The sequence below is a fragment of the Salvelinus alpinus genome, chromosome 16, assembly GCF_045679555.1.
Source record: "Salvelinus alpinus chromosome 16, SLU_Salpinus.1, whole genome shotgun sequence".
In the NCBI taxonomy this organism is placed as follows: Eukaryota; Metazoa; Chordata; class Actinopteri; order Salmoniformes; family Salmonidae; genus Salvelinus; species Salvelinus alpinus.
The window spans coordinates 35,934,739-35,955,931 of record NC_092101.1 but is presented as its reverse complement, the minus strand read 5'-3'; the positions used below and the strand labels follow the sequence as shown (position 1 = coordinate 35,955,931).

Genomic DNA, 21,193 nt, shown 5'->3' with positions numbered 1-21,193 from the left:
GGTGACATCAATAAATAAAGGGAGCATAGCTTTCATCTATATTCACCTGGTTAGTCTGTCATGACAGAGCAAGTGTTCCTAATGCTTTGTACACTCCAATGTATCTTGTAGGAGAATGCTGCTACCTCATCTAGGGATGGATTTGACCCTTTTATTAACACATGACAAACCAAACTTTGTCCATGAATTTTACAATAAATGGTCATTTACAGTGGTTCCTAACCCTTACATGTGTGAATACCCAGAGAGAGAGAAAAGAGAGGAGTTCAAGTGCACCAAAAGCTCTTTATTATTAACCATGTGACACAAACAGCAGCGATGAATGGACAGGGAACATGGCCAAGTCCCAAATGACACTATTCCCTATATAGTGCACTACTTTTGACCAGGGCCTATAGAGTTCTCATCAATAGTTATGCACAATATAGAGAATAGGGTGCCATGTGGGACGGGCCCAATGACGAGGAAGAGGGTTGAATCAAATCTTGTTGAAAGCTGCTACGTCGACACTCTGGACCTGTAGAACAAAAGAATAGAGAACATTCATCAAGATAAACTACACAACAGTTTCCAACCGTCTCTCATTTGGTTAAGATAACCATACAAGGTCATACAGTATAGTATATTGTCAAAGAGAGGTGTGTGTGTGTGTGTGTGTGTCTGAGAATCATGCCTGCACTCACGTAGTCCTCAAACTTGGTGATCTCCTCCTCTAGCAGGTCTGTCCCCACCTTGTTGTCCTCAACAACACACTGGATCTGTAGCTTCCTGATACCATAACCCACTGGAACCAGCTTAGACTGACCCCACAGCAGACCGTCAGCAACAACAGACCTCACACACTCCTCCAGCTTAGCCATGTCTGTTTCATCATCCCACTGAGAGAGCAAAAGGGAGAGCAGAGAGAGGGGAAGGTGGAGAGAAAGGGAAATAACATAACCGGAAGACATGAAGAAAGATTTGAATGTCATGAAAACACACTGGAACAAATATACCATCATAAATATTTATAAAATACTGTCTACTGATGGAGAGCGCGTTAGGAAGAGTGGGTGGGGACTGTGACGTACAGGCTTGACATCTAATAGGATAGAAGACTTTGCGATGAGGATGGGTTTCTTGGCCTTCTTCTCTGCGTACTCTTTCAGCCTCTGCTCTTTGATTTGCTCTGCCTCCGCATCCTCCTCGTCATCACTGCCAAACAGGTCCATATCATCATCATCATCCTCCTCCTCCTCAACTGGAGCACTGGTCGTCTTCTGCTGGACAGATGTGGCCTGAGGAGGTGAGGAGCAGACCAATAATATGAGAAAAATATATGCCAGTTAACATTGTGTCCTGCCAGAAAGTACAACGACTCAGTCTGCACTAATAATAGTCCATAGCTACTCGTCTCCTTAAAATGATGCCATCTGTCGGAAGACAATGGCCACTAAGCATATGCTTCTATCCAAAGCAATTTACACAAAAATGTGTGATTGATTACATGTATGTGATCCTTGCGGAAAATGAACCCACAACCTTGTTTTTGCTAGCGCCATGCTCTTCCTAACTCAGCCACACAGGACCAGCGTGAGAGGGACTTACATTTGTACAGGGGGCTGCAGGGACTGGGGCTGGCGATGGGAATTTCTCCAGGACCGATACCCGACACTCCAACTTAGACAGAGCTGACCGCAGGTCCTCCACCACTGACAGAGACACACACGGGAAAGAGAGTCAGTAAGATCACATGGAAGGAAGCACACGCGCACCTTTGAGTAAGATACACAGATGCCACACACACCTTGGTGCAGACTGTGGTTCTCTAGCTCCAGGATCTTGATCTGTGTGACGAGTTCCCCTTGATCTCCTGTCCCATTAGCTGCACTCTGAACACAAAACACACACACACACACACGAAAGTCAACATGTCACTGTAAGCAGATCACCAGCAACCTCTACTGGCCAAACTCAGGTAACATGATCAGTTAAATCGAAGACACAATAGGGTAAACAACAGATCTGTCACATGTTGTGTTCATAAATAAATACAGCTGTTGGCAGAGAGCGAATAGACAATGAATGACAGCTACAATTACAGCTAATGCAACGCTCTTCCCACTCAGGAAGAAAGAGTGTGGAAAGGATGGGCATTAGCAATTTTTTAACTATTCGAATAATATAAAACAACATTTGGATATCCAGATAGTCAACATTTAAAATTAAAATACTACTCGACCAATTAGAAAGACAGAAAATGCCACAAAAGCAGACAATGTGCTGTTTTCAGACTTCTCTTTAACTGTTGCCGTTAGCCTGATTCAGTTTTCACAAAAAGTTCTGGTGAGTGTTTTGCATTGATCTGTGTAAGGTCTTGTGGAAACTCCGTTGGTGCGTGCCTGTAGGGTAAAATCACCAATTGAAGTGGGGAAAATAGCATACCATTGTCAGGGCTGACCGGGGGGCTAAAAGCACCATGATAGTAAAATGTATTTTCCTGTAAAACCCAACAAGATAGAAAATGAGCTTGAAAAGACTTTTAGATAAAGCTTCTTCATTATTTTTTGCTTTTTCATAGGCCGCTCACAAGTGTTAGAATACAAACGTCAGTTCGGATATCCGATTAACATTGCCCATCCCGAGTCTAAGGTCTTGGTGATGATCAGAGGAGCTTTCAGTAGTAAAGAAAGGCATTGATGTTTATGGTTAGGTACAGTTGTGCAACGATTGTGCTTTTTTTGCAAATGCGCTTTTGTTAAATCATCCCCCGTTTGGCGAAGTTGGTTCAGGCAGAGGTATACCCAGGACTGGTCTACAGGAGATTCAGGCAGAGGTATACCCAGGACTGGTCTACAGGAGGGTTCAGGCAGAGGTATACCCAGGACTGGTCTACAGGAGGGATCAGGCAGAGGTATACCCAAGACTGGTCTACAGGAGGGTTCAGGCAGAGGTATACCCAGGACTGGTCTACAGGAGGGATCAGGCAGAGGTATACCCAGGACTGGTCTACAGGAGGGTTCAGGCAGAGGTATACCCAGGACTGGTCTACAGGAGGGATCAGGCAGAGGTATACCCAGGACTGGTCTACAGGAGGGATCAGGGAGAGGTATACCCAGGACTGGTCTACAGGAGGGTTCAGGCAGAGGTATACCCAGGACTGGTCTACAGGATGGTTCAGGCAGAGGTATACCCAGGACTGGTCTACAGGAGGGTTCAGGCAGAGGTATACCCAGGACTGGTCTACAGGAGGGTTCAGGCAGAGGTATACCCAGGACTGGTCTACAGGAGGGATCAGGCAGAGGTATACCCAGGACTGGTCTACAGGAGGGATCAGGCAGAGGTATACCCAGGACTGGTCTACAGGAGGGTTCAGGCAGAGGTATACCCAGGACTGGTCTACAGGAGGGATCAGGCAGAGGTATACCCAGGACTGGTCTACAGGAGGGTTCAGGCAGAGGTATACCCAGGACTGGTCTACAGGAGGGGTCAGGCAGAGGTATACCCAGGACTGGTCTACAGGAGGGTTCAGGCAGAGGTATACCCAGGACTGGTCTACAGGAGGGTTCAGGCAGAGGTATACCCAGGACTGGTCTACAGGAGGGATCGGGCAGAGGTATACCCAGGACTGGTCTACAGGAGGGTTCAGGCAGAGGTCTACCCAGGACTGGTCTACAGGAGGGTTCAGGCAGAGGTATACCCAGGACTGGTCTACAGGAGGGATCAGGCAGAGGTATACCCAGGACTGGTCTACAGGAGGGATCAGGCAGAGGTATACCCAGGACTGGTCTACAGGAGGGATCAGGCAGAGGAATGAAGGGTTAAGTCAGTCACGCAAGAAATCATACAAACAGAAGTCTTGCCTCAGCAGGTTATACCTGCATAAACCCACACACACCCCTGAGGCTTAAACCAGCGTTACGAGCCACAACATGCTACTGGAACATGCAGGAATGGCATGTAGAATGATAGTGAAAACATCAAAACTATGAAATAACACATATGCTTCAAGGTGGGAACCACATACACGGAGATCATCCGTTCATCTACTCTGCATCTCACAAAGACAGTGGTTGGAACCAAAAATCAGAAATTTAGACTCAGACCAAAAGGACAGATTTCCATTGCTCGTGTTTCTTGGCCCAAGCAAGTCTCTTCTTCCTATTGGTGTCCTTTAGTAGTGGTTTCTTTGCAGCAATTCGACCATGAAGGCCTGATTCACGCAGTCTCCTCTGAACAGTTGATGTTGAGATGTCTCTGTTACTTGAACTCTGTGAAGCATTTATTTGGGCTGAAATCTGAAGTGCAGTTAACTCTAATGAACTTATCCTCTGCAGCAGAGGTAACTCTGGGTCTTCCTTTCCTGTGGCGGTCCTCATGAGAGCCAGTTTCATCATAGCGCTGGATGGTTTTTGCGACTGCACTTGAAGAAACGTTCAAAGTTCTTGACATTATCTGTATTGACTGACCTTCATGGTTTAAAGTAATGTTGAACTGTAATTTCTCTTTGCTTTTTTGAAGTGTTCTTGCCATAATATGGACTTGGTATTTTACCAAATAGGGCTATCTTCTGTATACCACCCCTACCTTGTCACAACACAACTGATTGGCTCAAACGCATTAAGGAAAGAAATTCCACAAATGAACTTTTAACAAGGCACACCTGTTAATTGAAATGCATTCCAGGTGACTACCTCATGAAGCTGGTTGAGAGAATGCAGAGTGTGCAAAGCTGTCAGTTTTTGGTTACTACAAGATTCCATATGTGTTATTACATACAGTGGGGAGAACAAGTATTTGATACACTGTCAATTTTGCAGGTTTTCCTACTTACAAAGCATGTAGAGGTCTGTAATTTTTATCATAGGTACACTTCAACTGTGAGAGACGGAATCTAAAACAAAAATCCAGAAAATCACATTGTATGATTTTTAAGTAATTAATTTGCATTTTATTGCATGACATAAGTATTTGATCACCTACCAACCAGTAAGAATTCCGGCTCTCACAGACCTGTTCGTTTTTCTTTAAGAAGCCCTCCTGTTCTCCACTCATTACCTGTATTAACTGCACCTGTTTGAACTCGTTACCTGTATAAAAGACACCTGTCCACACACTCAATCAAACAGACTCCAACCTCTCCACAATGGCCAAGACAAGAGAGCTGTGTAAGGACATCAGGGATAAAATTGTAGACCTGCACAAGGCTGGGATGGGCTACAGGACAATAGGCAAGCAGCTTGGTGAGAAGGCAACAACTGTTGGCGCAATTATTAGAAAATGGAAGAAGTTCAAGATGACGGTCAATCACCCTCGGTCTGGGGCTCCATGCAAGATCTCACCTCGTGGGGCATCAATGATCATGAGGAAGTTGAGGGATCAGCCCAGAACTACACGGCAGGACCTGGTCAATGACCTGAAGAGAGCTGGGACCACCGTTTCAAAGAAAACCATTAGTAACACACTACGCCGTCATGGGTTAAAATCCTGCAGCGCACGCAAGGTCCCCCTGCTCAAGCCAGCGCATGTCCAGGCCCGTCTGAAGTTTGCCAATTGACCATCTGGATGATCCAGAGGAGTAATGGGAGAAGGTCATGTGGTCTGATGAGACAAAAATAGAGCTTTTTGGTCTAAACTCCACTCGCCGTGTTTGGAGGAAGAAGAAGGATGAGTACAACCCCAAGAACACCATCCCAACCGTGAAGCATGGAGGTGGAAACATAATTATTTGGGGATGCTTTTCTGCAAAGGGGACAGGACGACTGCACCGTATTGAGGGGAGGATGGATGGGGCCATGTATCGCGAGATCTTGGCCAACAACCTCCTTCCCTCAGTAAGAGCATTGAAGATGGGTCGTGGCTGGGTCTTCCAGCATGACAACGACCCAAAAACACAGCCAGGGCAACTAAGGAGTGGCTCCGTAAGAAGCATCTCAAGGTCCTGGAGTGGCCTAGCCAGTCTCCAGACCTGAACCCAAAAGAATATCTTTGGAGGGAGCTGAAAGTCCGTATTGCCCAGCGACAGCCCCGAAACCTGAAGGATCTGGAGAAGGTCTGTATGGAGGAGTGGGCCAAAATCCCTGCTGTAGTGTGTGCAAACCTGGTCAAGAACTACAGGAAACGTATGATCTCTGTAATTGCAAACAAAGGTTTCTGTACCTAATATTAAGTTCTGCTTTTCTGATGTATCAAATACTTATGTCATGCAATAAAATGCAAATTAATTACTTAAAAATCATACAATGTGATTTTCTGGATTTTTGTTTTAGATTCCATCTCTCACAGTTGAAGTGTACCTATGATAAAAATTACAGACCTCTACATGCTTTGTAAGTAGGAAAACCTGCAAAATCGGCAGTGTATCAAATACTTGTTCTCCCCACTGTAGTTTTGATGTCTTCACTAGTATTCTACAATGTAGAAAATAGTACAAATACAAACCTTTGAACGAGTAGGTGTACAAACCTTTGACTGGTTCTGTGTGTGTAATATATATATATATATATATATATGCTCAAAAAAATAAAGGGAACACTAAAATAACACATCCTAGATCTGAATGAATGAAATATTCTTATTCAATACTTTTTTCTTTACATAGTTGAATGTGCTGACAACAAAATCAGACAACAATTATCAATGGAAATCAAATTTATCAACCCATGGAGGTCTGGATTTGGAGTCACACTCAAAATTAAAGTGGAAAACCACACTACAGGCTGATCCAACTTTGATGTAATGTCCTTAAAACAAGTCAAAATGAGGCTCAGTAGTGTGTGTGTGGACTCCACGTGCCTGTATGACCTCCCTACAACGCCTGGGCATGCTCCTGATGAGGTGGCGGATGGTCTCCTGAGGGATCTCCTCTCAGACCTGGACTAAAGCATCCGCCAACTCCTGGACAGTCTGTGGTGCAACGTGGCGTTGGTGGATGGAGCGAGACATGATGTCCCAGATGTGCTCAATTGGATTCAGGTCTGGGGAACGGGCGGGCCAGTCCATAGCATCAATGCCTTCCTCTTGCAGGAACTGCTGACACACTCCAGCCACATGAGGTCTAGCATTGTCTTGCATTAGGAGGAACCCAGGGCCAACCGCACCAGCATATGGTCTCACAAGGGGTCTGAGGATCTCATCTCGGTACCTAATGGCAGTCAGGCTACCTCTGGCGAGCCCATGGAGGGCTGTGCGGCCCCCCAAAGAAATGCCACCCCACACCATGACTGACCCACCGCCAAACTGGTCATGCTGGAGGATGTTGCAGGCAGCAGAACGTTCTCCACGGCGTCTCCAGACTCTGTCACATGTGCTCAGTGTGAACCTACTTTCATCTGTGAAGAGCACAGGGCGCCAGTGGCGAATTTGCCAATCTTGGTGTTCTCTGGCAAATGCCAAACGTCCTGCACGGTGTTGGGCTGTAAGCACAACCCCCACCTGTGGACGTCGGGCCCTCATACCACCCTCATGGAGTCTGTTTCTGACCGTTTGAGCAGACACATGCACATTTGTGGCCTGCTGGAGGTCATTTTGCAGGCCTCTGGCAGTGCTCCTCCTGCTCCTTCTTGCACAAAGGCGGAGGTAGCGGTCCTGCTGCTGTGTTGTTGCCCTCCTATGGCCTCCTCCACGTCTCCTGATGTACTAGCCTGTCTCCTGGTAGCGCCTCCATGCTCTGGACACTACGCTGACAGACACAGCAAACCTTCTTGCCACAGCTCGCATTGATGTGCCATCCTGGATGAGCTGCACTACCTGAGCCACTTGTGTGGGTTGTAGACTCCGTCTCATGCTACCACTAGAGTGAAAGCACCGCCAGCATTCAAAAGTGACCAAAACATCAGCCAGGAAGCATAGGAACTGAGAAGTGGTCTGTGGTCACCACCTGCCGAACCACTCCTTTATTGGGGGTGTCTTGCTAATTGCCTATAATTTCCACCTGTTGTCTATTCCATTTGCACAACAGCATGTGAAATTTATTGTCAATCAGTTTTGCTTCCTAAGTGGACAGTTTGATTTCACAGAAGTGTGATTGACTTGGAGTTACATTGTGTTGTTTAAGTGTTCCCTTTATTTTTTTGAGCAGTGTATATTGGCATTTGCTTGTGATTCAAGTTATTTAGTTGGCCATGATGGCATCTATTGGTTGCCATATAAAGAATATAAGTGGACCTGAATAGAGGCTGTTTATCCAGAGACATCTACTATTGGCTACCCTCCGACGTATGAGAATTCTAAGAACTCCAGAATATAACATTGGACATGAGGGGTTGTGTTCAGAAGGCATGAAATAGGAGTAAAACTTGTGAAACGGAGGCACTAGCCTGTACTCCTTGGTGAACACTTTGAAGATGTTTTCTCCTGTTTGTGCTCTTCGAACACAACCGGTGAAGTGAACATCGTTCAGTTCATCATTCATCCGACCTTGGTCTGCTGGATCTGGCTCTTTGTCTGTTCTTTTCCTTTCTCTTCCTGCATGCCTCAATGCATTCTGGGATTGATCCATTACAAAGCAAAAATGGCAGAGTCCAATGGATCAATTTATCTGTCTCTCTAACTTCTCTCCTCTGTGTAACTAACCATCTAGCCTGTCCCTTTCTCCCTCTTTCTCTGCTTCGGATCAAAGATGCTGTCTCAGTGGAACCCCCCGTGTTCAGCAATGGATCAGTCTGATCCTGATCTCCCTCCCAACCACTGCCAGGTGGACTGTACCAATGAGGTGGCAGAGGGGGGTCAGAGGAACAGGGGTGGTGTCTCTTTGTCCTCCCCAGAGAGCAGCAGCATGAATGGAGATGGCAACCGGAAACGCAGTGGGAAGAGCCGTCGCCGTCGGACGCCGCCGTCTATTCCATTTGCACAACAGCATGTGAAATTTATTGTCAATCAGTGTTGCTTCCTAAGTGGACAGTTTGATTTCACAGAATTGTGATTGACTTGGAGTTACATTGTGTTGTTTAAGTGTTCCCTTTATTTTTTTGAGCAGTGTATATATATATATATGGCTATTTCAGCCAAACCCGTTGGGTGACAGGTGTATAAAATAGAGCACAGCCATGCAATCTCCATAGACAAATATTAGCAGTAGAATGGCCTTACTGAAGAGCTCAGTGACTTTCAACGTGGCACCGTCATAGGATGCCAGCCACCCTTCAACAAGTCAGTTCTTCACATTTCTGCCCTGCTAGAGCTGCTGCGGTTAAGTGTAAGTGCTTTTATTGTGAAGTGGAAATGTCTAGGAGCAACAATGGCTCAGCCGCAAAGTGATAGGCCACTCAAGCTCACTGAACAGGACCGCTTTAGAAAAATTGTCTGTCCTCGGTTGCAACACTCACTACAGAGTTTCAAACTACCTCTGGAAACAACTGTTCGTTGGGAGCTTCATGAAATGGGTTTCCATGGCCAAGCAGCAGCACACAAGCCAAAGATCACCATGTGCAATGCCAAGTGTCGGCTGAAGTGGGGTAAAAGTCACTGCCATTGGACTCTGGAGCAGTGGAAACGCATTCTCTGGAGTGATGAATCACGCTTCATCTGGCAGTCTGATGGACGTATCTGGGTTTGGCAGATGCCAGGAGAACGCTACGTGCCCCAATGCATAGTGCCAACTTTGTTGGTTTTTATTTTACACTTCATTTAGTAAATATTTTCTTAACTATTTATTGAACTGCATTGTTGGTTAAGTGCTTATATGTAAGAATTTTACAGTAAAGTCTACACCTGTTGTATTCGGCGCATGTGGCAAATACAATTTGATTTGAACTGTAACGTTTGGTGGAGGAGGAATAATGGTCTGGGGTTGTTTTTCATGGTTCGGGCCCCTTAGTTCCAGTGAAGGGAAATCTTAATGCTACAGCATACAATGACATTCTAGATGATTCTGTGCTTCCAACTTTGTGGCAACAGTTTAGGGAAGGCACTTTCCTGTTTCAGCATTACAATGCCCCAATGCACAAAGCGAGATCCATGCAGAAATGGTTTGTTGAGATTGGGATGTAAGAACTTGACTGGCCTGCACAGAGTCCTGACCTCAAACCTATCAAACACCTTTGGGATGAATTGGAACGTTGACTGCGAGCCAGGTCTAATCGCCCAACATCAGTGCCCAAACTCACTAATGCTCTGGTGGTTGATTGGAAGCAAGTCCCAGCAGCAATGTTCCAACATCTAGTGGAAAGCCTTCCCAAGAGTGGAGGCTGTTTTAGCAGCCAGCAAAGACGGGACCAACTCCATATTAATGCCCATGATTTTGGAATGAGATGTTAGACGAGCAGGTGTCCACATACATTTGGACATGTGTGTGGGTGGGGTCTTGGACCAGGTAACACACTACAAAAGATGATCTACAGTACCATGCAAACGTTTTAGACAGGAGTGAAAAAATGCTGTAAAGTAAGAATGCTTTCAAAAATAGACATTAATAGTTTATATTTATCAATTAACAAAATGCAAAGTGAGTGAACGGAACAAAAATCTACATCAAACCAATATTTGGTGTGACCACCCTTTGCCTTCAAAACAGCATAATTTCTTCTAGGTACACTTGCACACAGTTTTTGAAGGAACTCGGCAGGTAGGTTGGCCCAAACATCTTGGAGAACTAACCACAGTTCTTCTGTGGATTTAGACAGCCTCGGGTGCTCCTCTCTCTTCATGTAATCCCAGACAGACTCGATGATGTTGAGATCAGGGCTCTGTGGGAGCCGTACTATCACTTCCAGGACTCCTTTTACACTGAAGATAATTCTTAATGACTTTCGCTGTATGTTTGGGGTCGTTGTCATGCTGCAGAATAAATTTGGGGCCAATCAGATGCCTCCCTGATGGTATTGCATGACGGATAAGTATCTACCTGTGCTTCTCAGAATTGAGGAGACCATTAATTCTGACCAAATCCCCAACTCCATTTGCAGAAATGCATCCCCAAACTTGCAAAGAACCTCCACCATGCTTCACTGTTGCCTGCAGACACTCATTTGTGTACCTCTATCAGCCCTTCGGCGAACAAACTACCTTCTGCTACAGCCAAATATTTCAAATTTTGACATCAGTCCAGAGCACCTGCTGCCATACGGTCCTCAATGTTGCCCGTTTCTTTGTGCGTCTTCAAAAGAGCTTGGACAGCACATCTGGAAACCCCTGTCTGCCTTGAAATTTCTGCCTGGGAGAGACCTTTCTGATGCAATATAACTACCTTGTGTCTTGTTGCTGTGCTCTGTCTTGCCATGGTGTATGACTTTTGACAGTAAACTGTCTTCAGCAAACTCACCTTGTTAGCTGAGCTTGGCTGGTCCTCACCCAGTTGTATTCCTCCAACACAGCTGTTTCTGTTAATGATTGTGTTTCAACCTACATATTGAATTGATGATCATTAGCACATGTTTGGTATAATTGTTCAATCTTACACCTATGCCTACAAAATCCCTGACTTTGTGCAAGTGTACCTACAAGAATTGATGCTGTTTTGAAGGCAAAGGTTGGTCACACCAAATATGGATTTCATTGAGATGTTTCTTCTGTTCACTCACTTTGCATTTAGTTAATTGATACATATAATATATTAACATGTCTATTTTTGAAAGCATTCTTACTTTCCAACATTTTTACACACCTACCTAAAACTTTTGCACAGTACTGTATATTAAAAAGGTGATGATCTTACTTTCAGTGCAGCTTTAAAGCAGATAGTGGGAGAGATGGGGTGTGTGAAGGCTCAGATGTGTATTATATTACACTCACTCCTGCTAGAGACTTCTGGATGTTTTCCCTGGCCCGGGCTATGTCCTGCAGGATGCTGTTGGCTCCCACCAGCTCCTATAGGGTAAAGTACAGGGACCAGGTCAAACACTGATGTACACACACACCAGAGAGGTGGAGACACGTGTGAGGAAGAGGCGATTCTCTCTCACACACACACACACACAGAGAGAGAGAGAAACAACCTACTTGTGCTGGGTGTAAGGTGCCGTTCATGCGTTCGTAGAAATATCTCTCTGCCTCATCGTAGTGAGGTTTATCAAACCAGATCTTCTCCTGAGCTAGGTAGTGTAATGCTGCACTCATGGTGCTACAGAGAGGGAGAGGAAGCAGATATGAGAAGAGAGAGGGACAGAAGAGGGAGGAGAAAGGGATCTAATGTTTAGTAATTCAGTGAGTCCATTAGACTGTTTGTATCCCTCTGTTTTAACCATCTGTGTCCCACTACAGACAATCCTTAGAAGTAAGATAAATTAGGGGCACGACTTTCACTGGGTACTGCATATTTGTCCCCCCAGTTTTATCATTGGATTGTGATACAAAAAGCAGCATCGTTGTGCTTTAGGACCATGCGGATGCCTCAGAGCGGTCAGGTAGGCTGTTTGGTGGTTTCAGACGGCTGGATTTAGGACTCTGCAGACACCACAGAGCATGCAAACAGAGGCAGCTGTTGTCTGTGTGTGCTGTGCTTTTTCTCTGGAGTGATAAAACCAAGCAGAGCAGAAATATGCTACTCTTTATTTGATTGATGTAGCTGGCAAAGTAAGTGCTGTTTGACTTAACAAAAAATATGTTTTCCCAGTGCTGAGCTAGTAGTGTAACTGACATGTAATGTTAGCTAATGTTTCATTCCATCTTGACTTAAGATCTGTCTGGAGAGAATGAACTAACATAAGCTAGCTAGTAGCTACCACAGCCAGTTCAACACAAGCCATCTGTCAGGTACAATGGCTTGCGAAAGTATTCACCCCTCTGGCATTTTTTCTATTTTGTTGCCTTACAACCTGGAATTAAAATAGATTTTTTAGGGGTTTGTATCACTTGATTTACACAACATGCCTACCACTTTGAAAATGCTAAATATTTTTTGGGGTGAAACCAACAAGAAATAACAACAAAAAATATATATATTTTTTTTTAAACAGCGGTGCATAACTATTCACCCCCCACCCAAAGTCAATACTTTGTAGAGACACCTTTTTGCAGCAATTACAGCTGCAAATCTCCTGGGGTATGTCTCTATAAGCTTGACACATCTAGCCACTGGGATTTTTGCCCATTCTTCAAGGCAAAACTGCTCCAGCTCCTTCAAGTTGGATGGGTTCCGCTGGTGTACAGCAATCTTTAAGTCATACCACAGATTCTCAACTGGATTGAGGTCTGGGCTTTGACTAGGCCATTCCAAGATATTTAAATGTTTCCCCACTCGAGTGTTGCTTTCCCCACTCGAGTGTTGCTTTAGCAGTATGCTTAGGGTCATTGTCCTGCTGGAAGGTGAACCTCCATCCCAGTCTCAAATCTCTGGAAGACAAACAGGTTTCCCTCAAGAATTTTCCTGTATTTAGCGCCATCCATCATTCCTTCAATTCTGACCAGTTTCCCAGCCCCTGCCGATGAAAAACATCCCCACAGCATGATGCTGCCACCACCATGCTTCACTGTGGGGATGGTGTTGTCAGTGTGATAGGTGTTGGGTTTGCGCCAGACACAGCATTTTCCTTGATGGCCTAAAAGCTACATTTTAGTCTCATCTGACCAGAGTACCCTCTTCCATATGTTTGGGGAGTCTCCCACATGCCTTTTGGCGAACACCAAATGTTTTTGCTTATTTTTTTTATTTAAGCAATGGCTTTTTTTCTGGCCACTCTTCCGTAAAGCCCAGCTCTGTACGGCTTAAATTGGTCCTATGGACAGATACTCCAATTTCCACTGTGGAGCTTTGCAGCTCTTTGGTCTCTTTGTTGCCTCTCTGATGAATGCCCTCCGTGCCTGCTCCGTGAGATTTGGTGGGCGGCCCTCTCTTGGCAGGTTTGTTGTGATGCCATATTCTTTCAATTTTTTTATATGGATTTAATGGTGCTCTGTGGGATGTTCAAAGTTTTGGATATTTTTTTATAACCCAACCCTAATCTGTACTTCTTCACAACTTTGTCCCTGACCTGTTTGGAGAGCTCCTTGGTGCCGCTTGCTTGGTGTTGTTGCAGACACTGGGGCCTTTCAGAACAGGTGTATATATACACTGAGATCATGTGACACTTAAAGTCCACCTGTGTGCAATCTAACTAATTATGTGACTTCTGAAGGCAATTGGTTGTACCAGATCTTATTTAGGGGCTTCATAGCAAAGGGGGTGAATACATATGCAAGCACCACTTTTCCATTTTTAATTTGTTGAAACAAGTTCTTTTTTCCCTTTCACTTCACCAATTTGGACTATTTTGTGTGTGTCCATTACATGAAATCCAAATAAAAATCCATTTAAATTACAGGTTGTAACGCAACAAAACAGGAAAAACGTCAAGGGGGATGAATACTTTTGCAAGGCACTGTAGTATCTAACAGCTGTTGTATGTATGGAAATGTTTTGTAGCCTAAGTTTTGTCCTGTTTCAACAGAAGTAAATGAACTTGGCTTGTTTTCACCTGTTGATGTACCATTACAGCTAGTCAAAAGTTGGCTAACGTTAGATATTATTTTTGCTCCAATCACAGTCAGTACAGCAATAACATTATTCATCTGCCAGTTTCCCTAGCCAATTCCCTACTTTTCACACTGACACTGTATAATCAGCTCTACAGGCTTTACTGTCATGATGCAGTCAGTACACAACACTATGCTCATCATGTCTTAGCAGGATCAGATGGTGACAGGGGTCTCAGCAGAGTCAGGCAACCAGGGAAGACCAGTCTGACAGCGCTGAGGTGAACTTTTGCAGATGCAACACTTTGTTCTCTATGTGCAGCAAACACTGGACAAGCCTGAAGCTGCAAAGACAAACTATTTTAAGGCAGTCTGACAAACCTCTAAAGTTGATTTCCAAACTGTGTTAAGGGTTGATAGAGGCTTTTCCTGATGACAGAAAACATGTTAAACAAAAATGTGAGGAAGACCTGGGAGACAGTACTGATGAATGGATACAGATATGTTTAAATGCCCAGTCATGTTCATATCATCTCAGACATAAATTATAGCCATTTAAGACCGTCCATAAAACATACTATATGCCAGTGTAACTGAATACCAGGCACTCAGAAATTTTATTCCTCTGCTGGAGGTGTAAAACACAAAAGGGGACATATTTCAATATATTATGCTCTTGAGATGGCTGGAAAAGAGTATGTTATTTTATCTCAGCATGTGTACAGATTCTCCCTGTTTTTGTTTGCTTGGAAATGTTGACACTGGAGACTTATCAGAAGAAACTGTGTAACCTAGCATTCATAGTGGCTAAGAAATGCATTGCCATTAATTGGAAGGTTGGGGAACCGTTTAGAAATTACAACACTTGTTGTGCATAGTTTCCCCCCCACATTTGGTCCCACATTCATAGAGTTGAATGACTATATCAAGCTTGTGACTCTATAAATTTGTTGGATGCATTTGCTGTTTGTTTTGGTTGTGTTTCAGATTTTGTGCCCAATAGAAATGAATGGTAAATAATGTATCGTGTCATTTGATTCACTTTTATTATAAATAAAAACAAACGCTTTCAAGCACTTCTACATTAATGTGGATGCTACCAAGATTACAGCCAACACTGAAAGAATTGTGAATAATGACATGTCAGAAAGTTACAGATGCACAAATATATCATACCCCCAAGACATGCTAACCATTACAATGACAGGGGAGGTTAGCATTTGTGTGGGGGGGTATGATATTTGTGTTTCTATAACTCTCACTCATCATTATTCATGATTTATTCAGAATGATCCATAATCATGGTAGCATCCACATTAATGTAGAAGTGTTTAGAAACATTATATTCTTATTTATGCCCCCCCCCCCACACCCACACTTATAAAACCAAAGTTGCGCCCTTGGGATAAATCTCTGAAGACCACCAACATTGAGTAAAATAAATAATCATGCAAGTCAAAAAATGAAAACGGTAAAGCAAAAAAAAAGTGACAAATGAGCAAATAAAAACAAGTTAAAGAAATCAAAAAGCAATGAAAAGGATATCATCAAATGAAGCTGGTTTTGTTTGTGGAGGTCAAGACTCCTGGAATGGGTCATACTTGTCCCTCAGAGGGCCGTTGCATGCGACCGGTGATGCTGGCGATGACATTGCGGACGCCGCAGTATCTTCTTCCCCAAGAGCCCCCTCCTCTCTGTTGGTTACTGTTGACTCCACAGGTACATTCTGGTAATAACCGTAGAAACATCTCTCTGCATCCTCGTAGCATCCCCGGTCTAGCCACACCCTCTCACTGTCCGGATGAAGGAAGTAACAGACTCCTCCCACTGACATGGCCACACCTTCCTCATCTGTGACGTCAGCAGGCTCCTCCTCCTCCTGAATGGTGAGCAGAGAGTGATAGACTTCGGCCTTCCCCTGTGAGACCATGGCTGCTTCTTCTAACACTTCCTCCTCTTCCATAAGACTCTGTGGGTGGTCTCCAATACCCCTGGAGTTTGAGTGAGCGTTAGGGTTGGTACGTGAGGTGGAGGTTCCACCATCCAGGTTGTTGCAGGTATGAGAGCGGTTGTTGCCGTAGAGGTTCTGGTAGAAGGCGGCCTCGGCCCGGTCGTAAAGAGGCTTCTGCAGCCACACGTGCCTCAGCAGCTCCACGGGGAGACAGGGCAGTCCGTTCATCAGCTGGCCAGGGGCCTGGGCCGAGGTCAATGGGGAGGCCGCCTGGGGGGTCTGGGCCAGGGACAGGTACCCCTCGTCTGGTGTGGCGGCGCTGTTTGCGGGGAGGGCCAGGAAATCTGGGGCTGCTGGCTGCAGCAGGGGCTCTGCAAAAACACAATGCTCTTCAGATACTATGGTTGGAGGGGTGATTGGGTGGTTCGGGCCAGGGGGTGAGGGTGAGGGTTGAGGCGAGGTGGGGTGGTTGTCAGCAGCCAGGGCAGAGAGCGAGGGTGAGCTGCTTGGCCGTGTCTTCGCACCGTTGGCAGAGCGTGCCAACCAGCACTGATACAGACTCTCAGCCTGCTCATACACACCGCGGTCAAACCACACAGATTCACACTCAGACCGCATGCCGAGCAGGACCATGCTGGGGGAGTCAAGGACAGGGGCGTGGCTACTGTCCCCCTGGCCAGGTGGTGAAGGCGGATGCATCTCCACGGCAATGGATGCTGGGTGGTTGTCGGGTTGAGCGGAGCGTTTCCGACGGCGACGGCTCTTCCCACTGCGTTTCCGGTTGCCATCTCCATTCATGCTGCTGCTCTCTGGGGAGGACAAAGAGACACCACCCCTGTTCCTCTGACCCCCCTCTGCCACCTCATTGGTACAGTCCACCTGGCAGTGGTTGGGAGGGAGATCAGGATCAGACTGATCCATTGCTGAACACGGGGGGTTCCACTGAGACAGCATCTTTGATCCGAAGCAGAGAAAGAGGGAGAAAGGGACAGGCTAGAGGGTTAGTTACACAGAGGAGAGAAGTTAGAGAGACAGATAAATTGATCCATTGGACTCTGCTATTTTTGCTTTGTAATGGATCAATCCCAGAATGCATTGAGGCATGCAGGAAGAGAAAGGAAAAGAACAGACAAAGAGCCAGATCCAGCAGACCAAGGTCGGATGAATGATGAACTGAACGATGTTCACTTCACCGGTTGTGTTCGAAGAGCACAAACAGGAGAAAACATCTTCAAAGTGTTCACCAAGGAGTACAGGCTAGTGCCTCCGTTTCACAAGTTTTACTCCTATTTCATGCCTTCTGAACACAACCCCTCATGTCCAATGTTATATTCTGGAGTTCTTAGAATTCTCATACGTCGGAGGGTAGCCAATAGTAGATGTCTCTGGATAAACAGCCTCTATTCAGGTCCACTTATATTCTTTATATGGCAACCAATAGATGCCATCATGGCCAACTAAATAACTTGAATCACAAGCAAATGCCAATATACACTGCTCAAAAAAATAAAGGGAACACTTAAACAACACAATGTAACTCCAAGTCAATCACACTTCTGTGAAATCAAACTGTCCACTTAGGAAGCAAAACTGATTGACAATAAATTTCACATGCTGTTGTGCAAATGGAATAGACAACAGGTGGAAATTATAGGCAATTAGCAAGACACCCCCAATAAAGGAGTGGTTCTGCAGGTGGTGACCACAGACCACTTCTCAGTTCCTATGCTTCCTGGCTGATGTTTTGGTCACTTTTGAACGCTGGCGGTGCTTTCACTCTAGTGGTAGCATGAGACGGAGTCTACAACCCACACAAGTGGCTCAGGTAGTGCAGCTCATCCAGGATGGCACATCAATGCGAGCTGTGGCAAGAAGGTTTGCTGTGTCTGTCAGCGTAGTGTCCAGAGCATGGAGGTGCTACCAGGAGACAGGCCAGTACATCAGGAGACGTGGAGGAGGCCGTAGGAGGGCAACAACACAGCAGCAGGACCGCTACCTCCGCCTTTGTGCAAGAAGGAGCAGGAGGAGCACTGCCAGAGGCCTGCAAAATGACCTCCAGCAGGCCACAAATGTGCATGTGTCTGCTCAAACGGTCAGAAACAGACTCCATGAGGGTGGTATGAGGGCCCGACGTCCACAGGTGGGGGTTGTGCTTACAGCCCAACACCGTGCAGGACCTTTGGCATTTGCCAGAGAACACCAAGATTGGCAAATTCGCCACTGGCGCCCTGTGCTCTTCACAGATGAAAGCAGGTTCACACTGAGCACATGTGACAGACGTGACAGAGTCTGGAGACGCCGTGGAGAACGTTCTGCTGCCTGCAACATCCTCCAGCATGACCTGTTTGGCGGTGGGTCAGTCATGGTGTGGGGTGGCATTTCTTTGGGGGGCCGCACAGCCCTCCATGGGCTCGCCAGAGGTAGCCTGACTGCCATTAGGTACCGAGATGAGATCCTCAGACCCCTTGTGAGACCATATGCTGGTGCGGTTGGCCCTGGGTTCCTCCTAATGCAAGACAATGCTAGACCTCATGTGGCTGGAGTGTGTCAGCAGTTCCTGCAAGAGGAAGGCATTGATGCTATGGACTGGCCCGCCCGTTCCCCAGACCTGAATCCAATTGAGCACATCTGGGAATTCATGTCTCGCTCCATCCACCAACGCCACGTTGCACCACAGACTGTCCAGGAGTTGGCGGACGCTTTAGTCCAGGTCTGGGAGGAGATCCCTCAGGAGAACATCCGCCACCTCATCAGGAGCATGCCCAGGCGTTGTAGGGAGGTCATACAGGCACGTGGAGGCCACACACACTACTGAGCCTCATTTTGACTTGTTTTAAGGACATTACATCAAAGTTGGATCAGCCTGTAGTGTGGTTTTCCACTTTAATTTTGAGTGTGACTCCAAATCCAGACCTCCATGGGTTGATAAATTTGATTTCCATTGATAATTTGTGTGTGATTTTGTTGTCAGCACATTCAACTATGTAAAGAAAAAAGTAGTTAATAAGAATAGTTCATTCATTCAGATCTAGGATGTGTTATTTTAGTGTTCCCTTTATTTTTTTGAGCAGTATATATATATATATATATATATATCTCAAAATATGCATATTCTGCATGCAAACTGAAAAAGTTGCTCCATAACCTTAAAGGGCAGAAAATAAAATATGATCACTCAGCAAGTTTGCTGGGGGGCGTTGTTGAATGAATGGCGTGATAACAGGAACAGCACTGGAATGATAAATCAGATCTAATGCAGGTAGGACCAACCTCACAATGTTGAGCATCCCGAGTTGCACCCTATTCCCTTTATAGTGCATTAAGGCTCTGGTCAAAAGTAGTGTACTATAAAGGGAATAGGGTGCAATTTGGGACACATCCTGTATGTTCTGTGTACACATCATATAATCCTAGATTCTATACAGTAGACTACACAACATAAACTGCCACAGCAAAGACTTGAGTTATTAGCAGTCCAGGATGAAGCTGTGGTTTTGATGGCGGGCAAATCATGCATAATTCATACCATAGTGAAAAAGGAAACACATTTCCTTATAGCCATCTAGATGTGTTTTTCCCCCCAATCGTTTTTTAGTACTACTAATAGAAACAACTTGGCTGTAGTTGGCTGTAGTCCTATTAACAATATATATTAGAGATTATTTTGATTGTTAAAATTATTCACATCTTGATAGTTTGGCCGTTAAGAAAATGATTTCCTGCATGATATGCATGTAAAACACCTTATAGTTGGCCTATATATAAAATAAAATAAACGAATGTAACTCACCTTCCTTGGTGAGTGTGTGAGAACAAACAACTTTCGTGATTAGAATGCGCAACACGTTATTTTCATCCATTCCGCCGCGAGCCATGAACAAAGCAAACAAACATTATAATACTGCATACCGGCCTACCGGGAAATCAACACCTTGGGAATAGGCTACAGCATAGGCGTGTACAGAAGGCCTAAATATAAAAGTGTGACAGCCTCAAGAATTGGCTAAACGTGCCTTTGGTTCCTCGTGGCACATACGGATTGGGGCCGGAGGACTATTTTAAGACTGCGTGATTGCAAAGAAAAAAATATAAACGTTGTGTCATTCAATTAATAATCAATAACCTAAACCACATTTTACTAAACGTATGACAAAGAAAGACTAATGTAAAAGGCTACTCACTTCTCCAATTATTGAGAGCATATAACAAGGGGACAGAGACATAAGAGGTTGTTATTTGAGACAGTGTTAAAAAACACATTGAAACATTGTATCAACAGCGGTGTTATTCCTTTGATGGCCATGTTACAATGTAACAATTTAACGTCACCGGCTAACTCTGTCACTGATATAACATACGTCATGTCGACATCTTCCGTCGCTCTCAAGACATTGAGGCAGGTGGTGCCACTTCCAAATTGAAGCGTTTGTAAACTAAAACGTCATAGCCACCCGTCTAGATTCATTAGCAATGAATTCTCTGAAAAATTACGTATTTTCTGATGTCTGAATATCGCAGCTTCTGTTGATATTCATATTTAGCCGGTCGGGCCCGACTTGGACGCTCATGGCTGTCCCAACATTTCTTTTCTTGACCGTTTACATTAGCTCTCCCTTACACCAAACAATTTGACTAGCGGCTACCATGTTCATTACCCGGTTGGAAAAGCGAGCTGTCAGTTACTTACTGTTCTGTATTTCGATAGTTAACGGGTCCGGTGTTCCTCGTGTGCTTGTTCAGTTAGGAGCCTAGAACAGAAAGGGAGAACAGAATAAGCGTCCACCGAAGGGGTGTGGGGGACAAGGGGGAAGGGCCCTGTTTTTTAAACGCCCGGTTGATTCACATATATCCTACTGAAAATATTTTAGGATTATA

General features: G+C 45.1%; 1 protein-coding gene across 5 annotated transcripts; it reads right to left on the bottom strand.

Moving 5' to 3' along the window:
- Window positions 1-265: 265 nt before the first annotated feature.
- On the bottom strand, window positions 266-21,124 carry LOC139541418 (elongation factor 1-delta-like). 5 transcript variants are annotated; one of them, XM_071346048.1, is made up of 10 exons: window positions 20,500-20,636; window positions 20,109-20,138; window positions 15,969-17,272; window positions 11,917-12,037; window positions 11,710-11,784; window positions 1,787-1,871; window positions 1,588-1,691; window positions 1,071-1,277; window positions 684-878; window positions 266-517 (listed from the first exon to the last, which is right to left on the bottom strand). In XM_071346048.1, the coding sequence occupies exons 1-10, from the start codon at window positions 20,539-20,541 to the stop codon at window positions 479-481; spliced, it is 2,202 nt and encodes a 733-aa protein (XP_071202149.1). In that variant the 5' UTR covers window positions 20,542-20,636; the 3' UTR covers window positions 266-478. The 5 variants fall into 5 exon arrangements, with proteins under 5 accessions (XP_071202149.1, XP_071202150.1, XP_071202152.1 ...); XM_071346049.1 differs by lacking the exons at window positions 15,969-17,272; window positions 20,109-20,138; window positions 20,500-20,636 and adding an exon at window positions 21,006-21,124; XM_071346051.1 differs by lacking the exons at window positions 15,969-17,272; window positions 20,109-20,138 and having other exon boundaries at window positions 20,500-20,639.
- Between the last annotated feature and the right edge of the window lie 69 nt (window positions 21,125-21,193).

Excerpts from the sequence above, each read along its gene's own strand:
- LOC139541418 (XM_071346048.1), bottom strand. The coding sequence starts at position 20,541 with ATGTCTCTGTCCCCTTGTTATATGCTCTCAATAATTGGAGAA. Across the intron at positions 17,273-20,108 it reads TCACACACTCACCAAGGAAG|ATGCTGTCTCAGTGGAACCC; the intron begins GTGAGTTACATT and ends TTCGGATCAAAG. Across the intron at positions 1,278-1,587 it reads CTGCAGCCCCCTGTACAAAT|GCCACATCTGTCCAGCAGAA; the intron begins GTAAGTCCCTCT and ends TCACCTCCTCAG.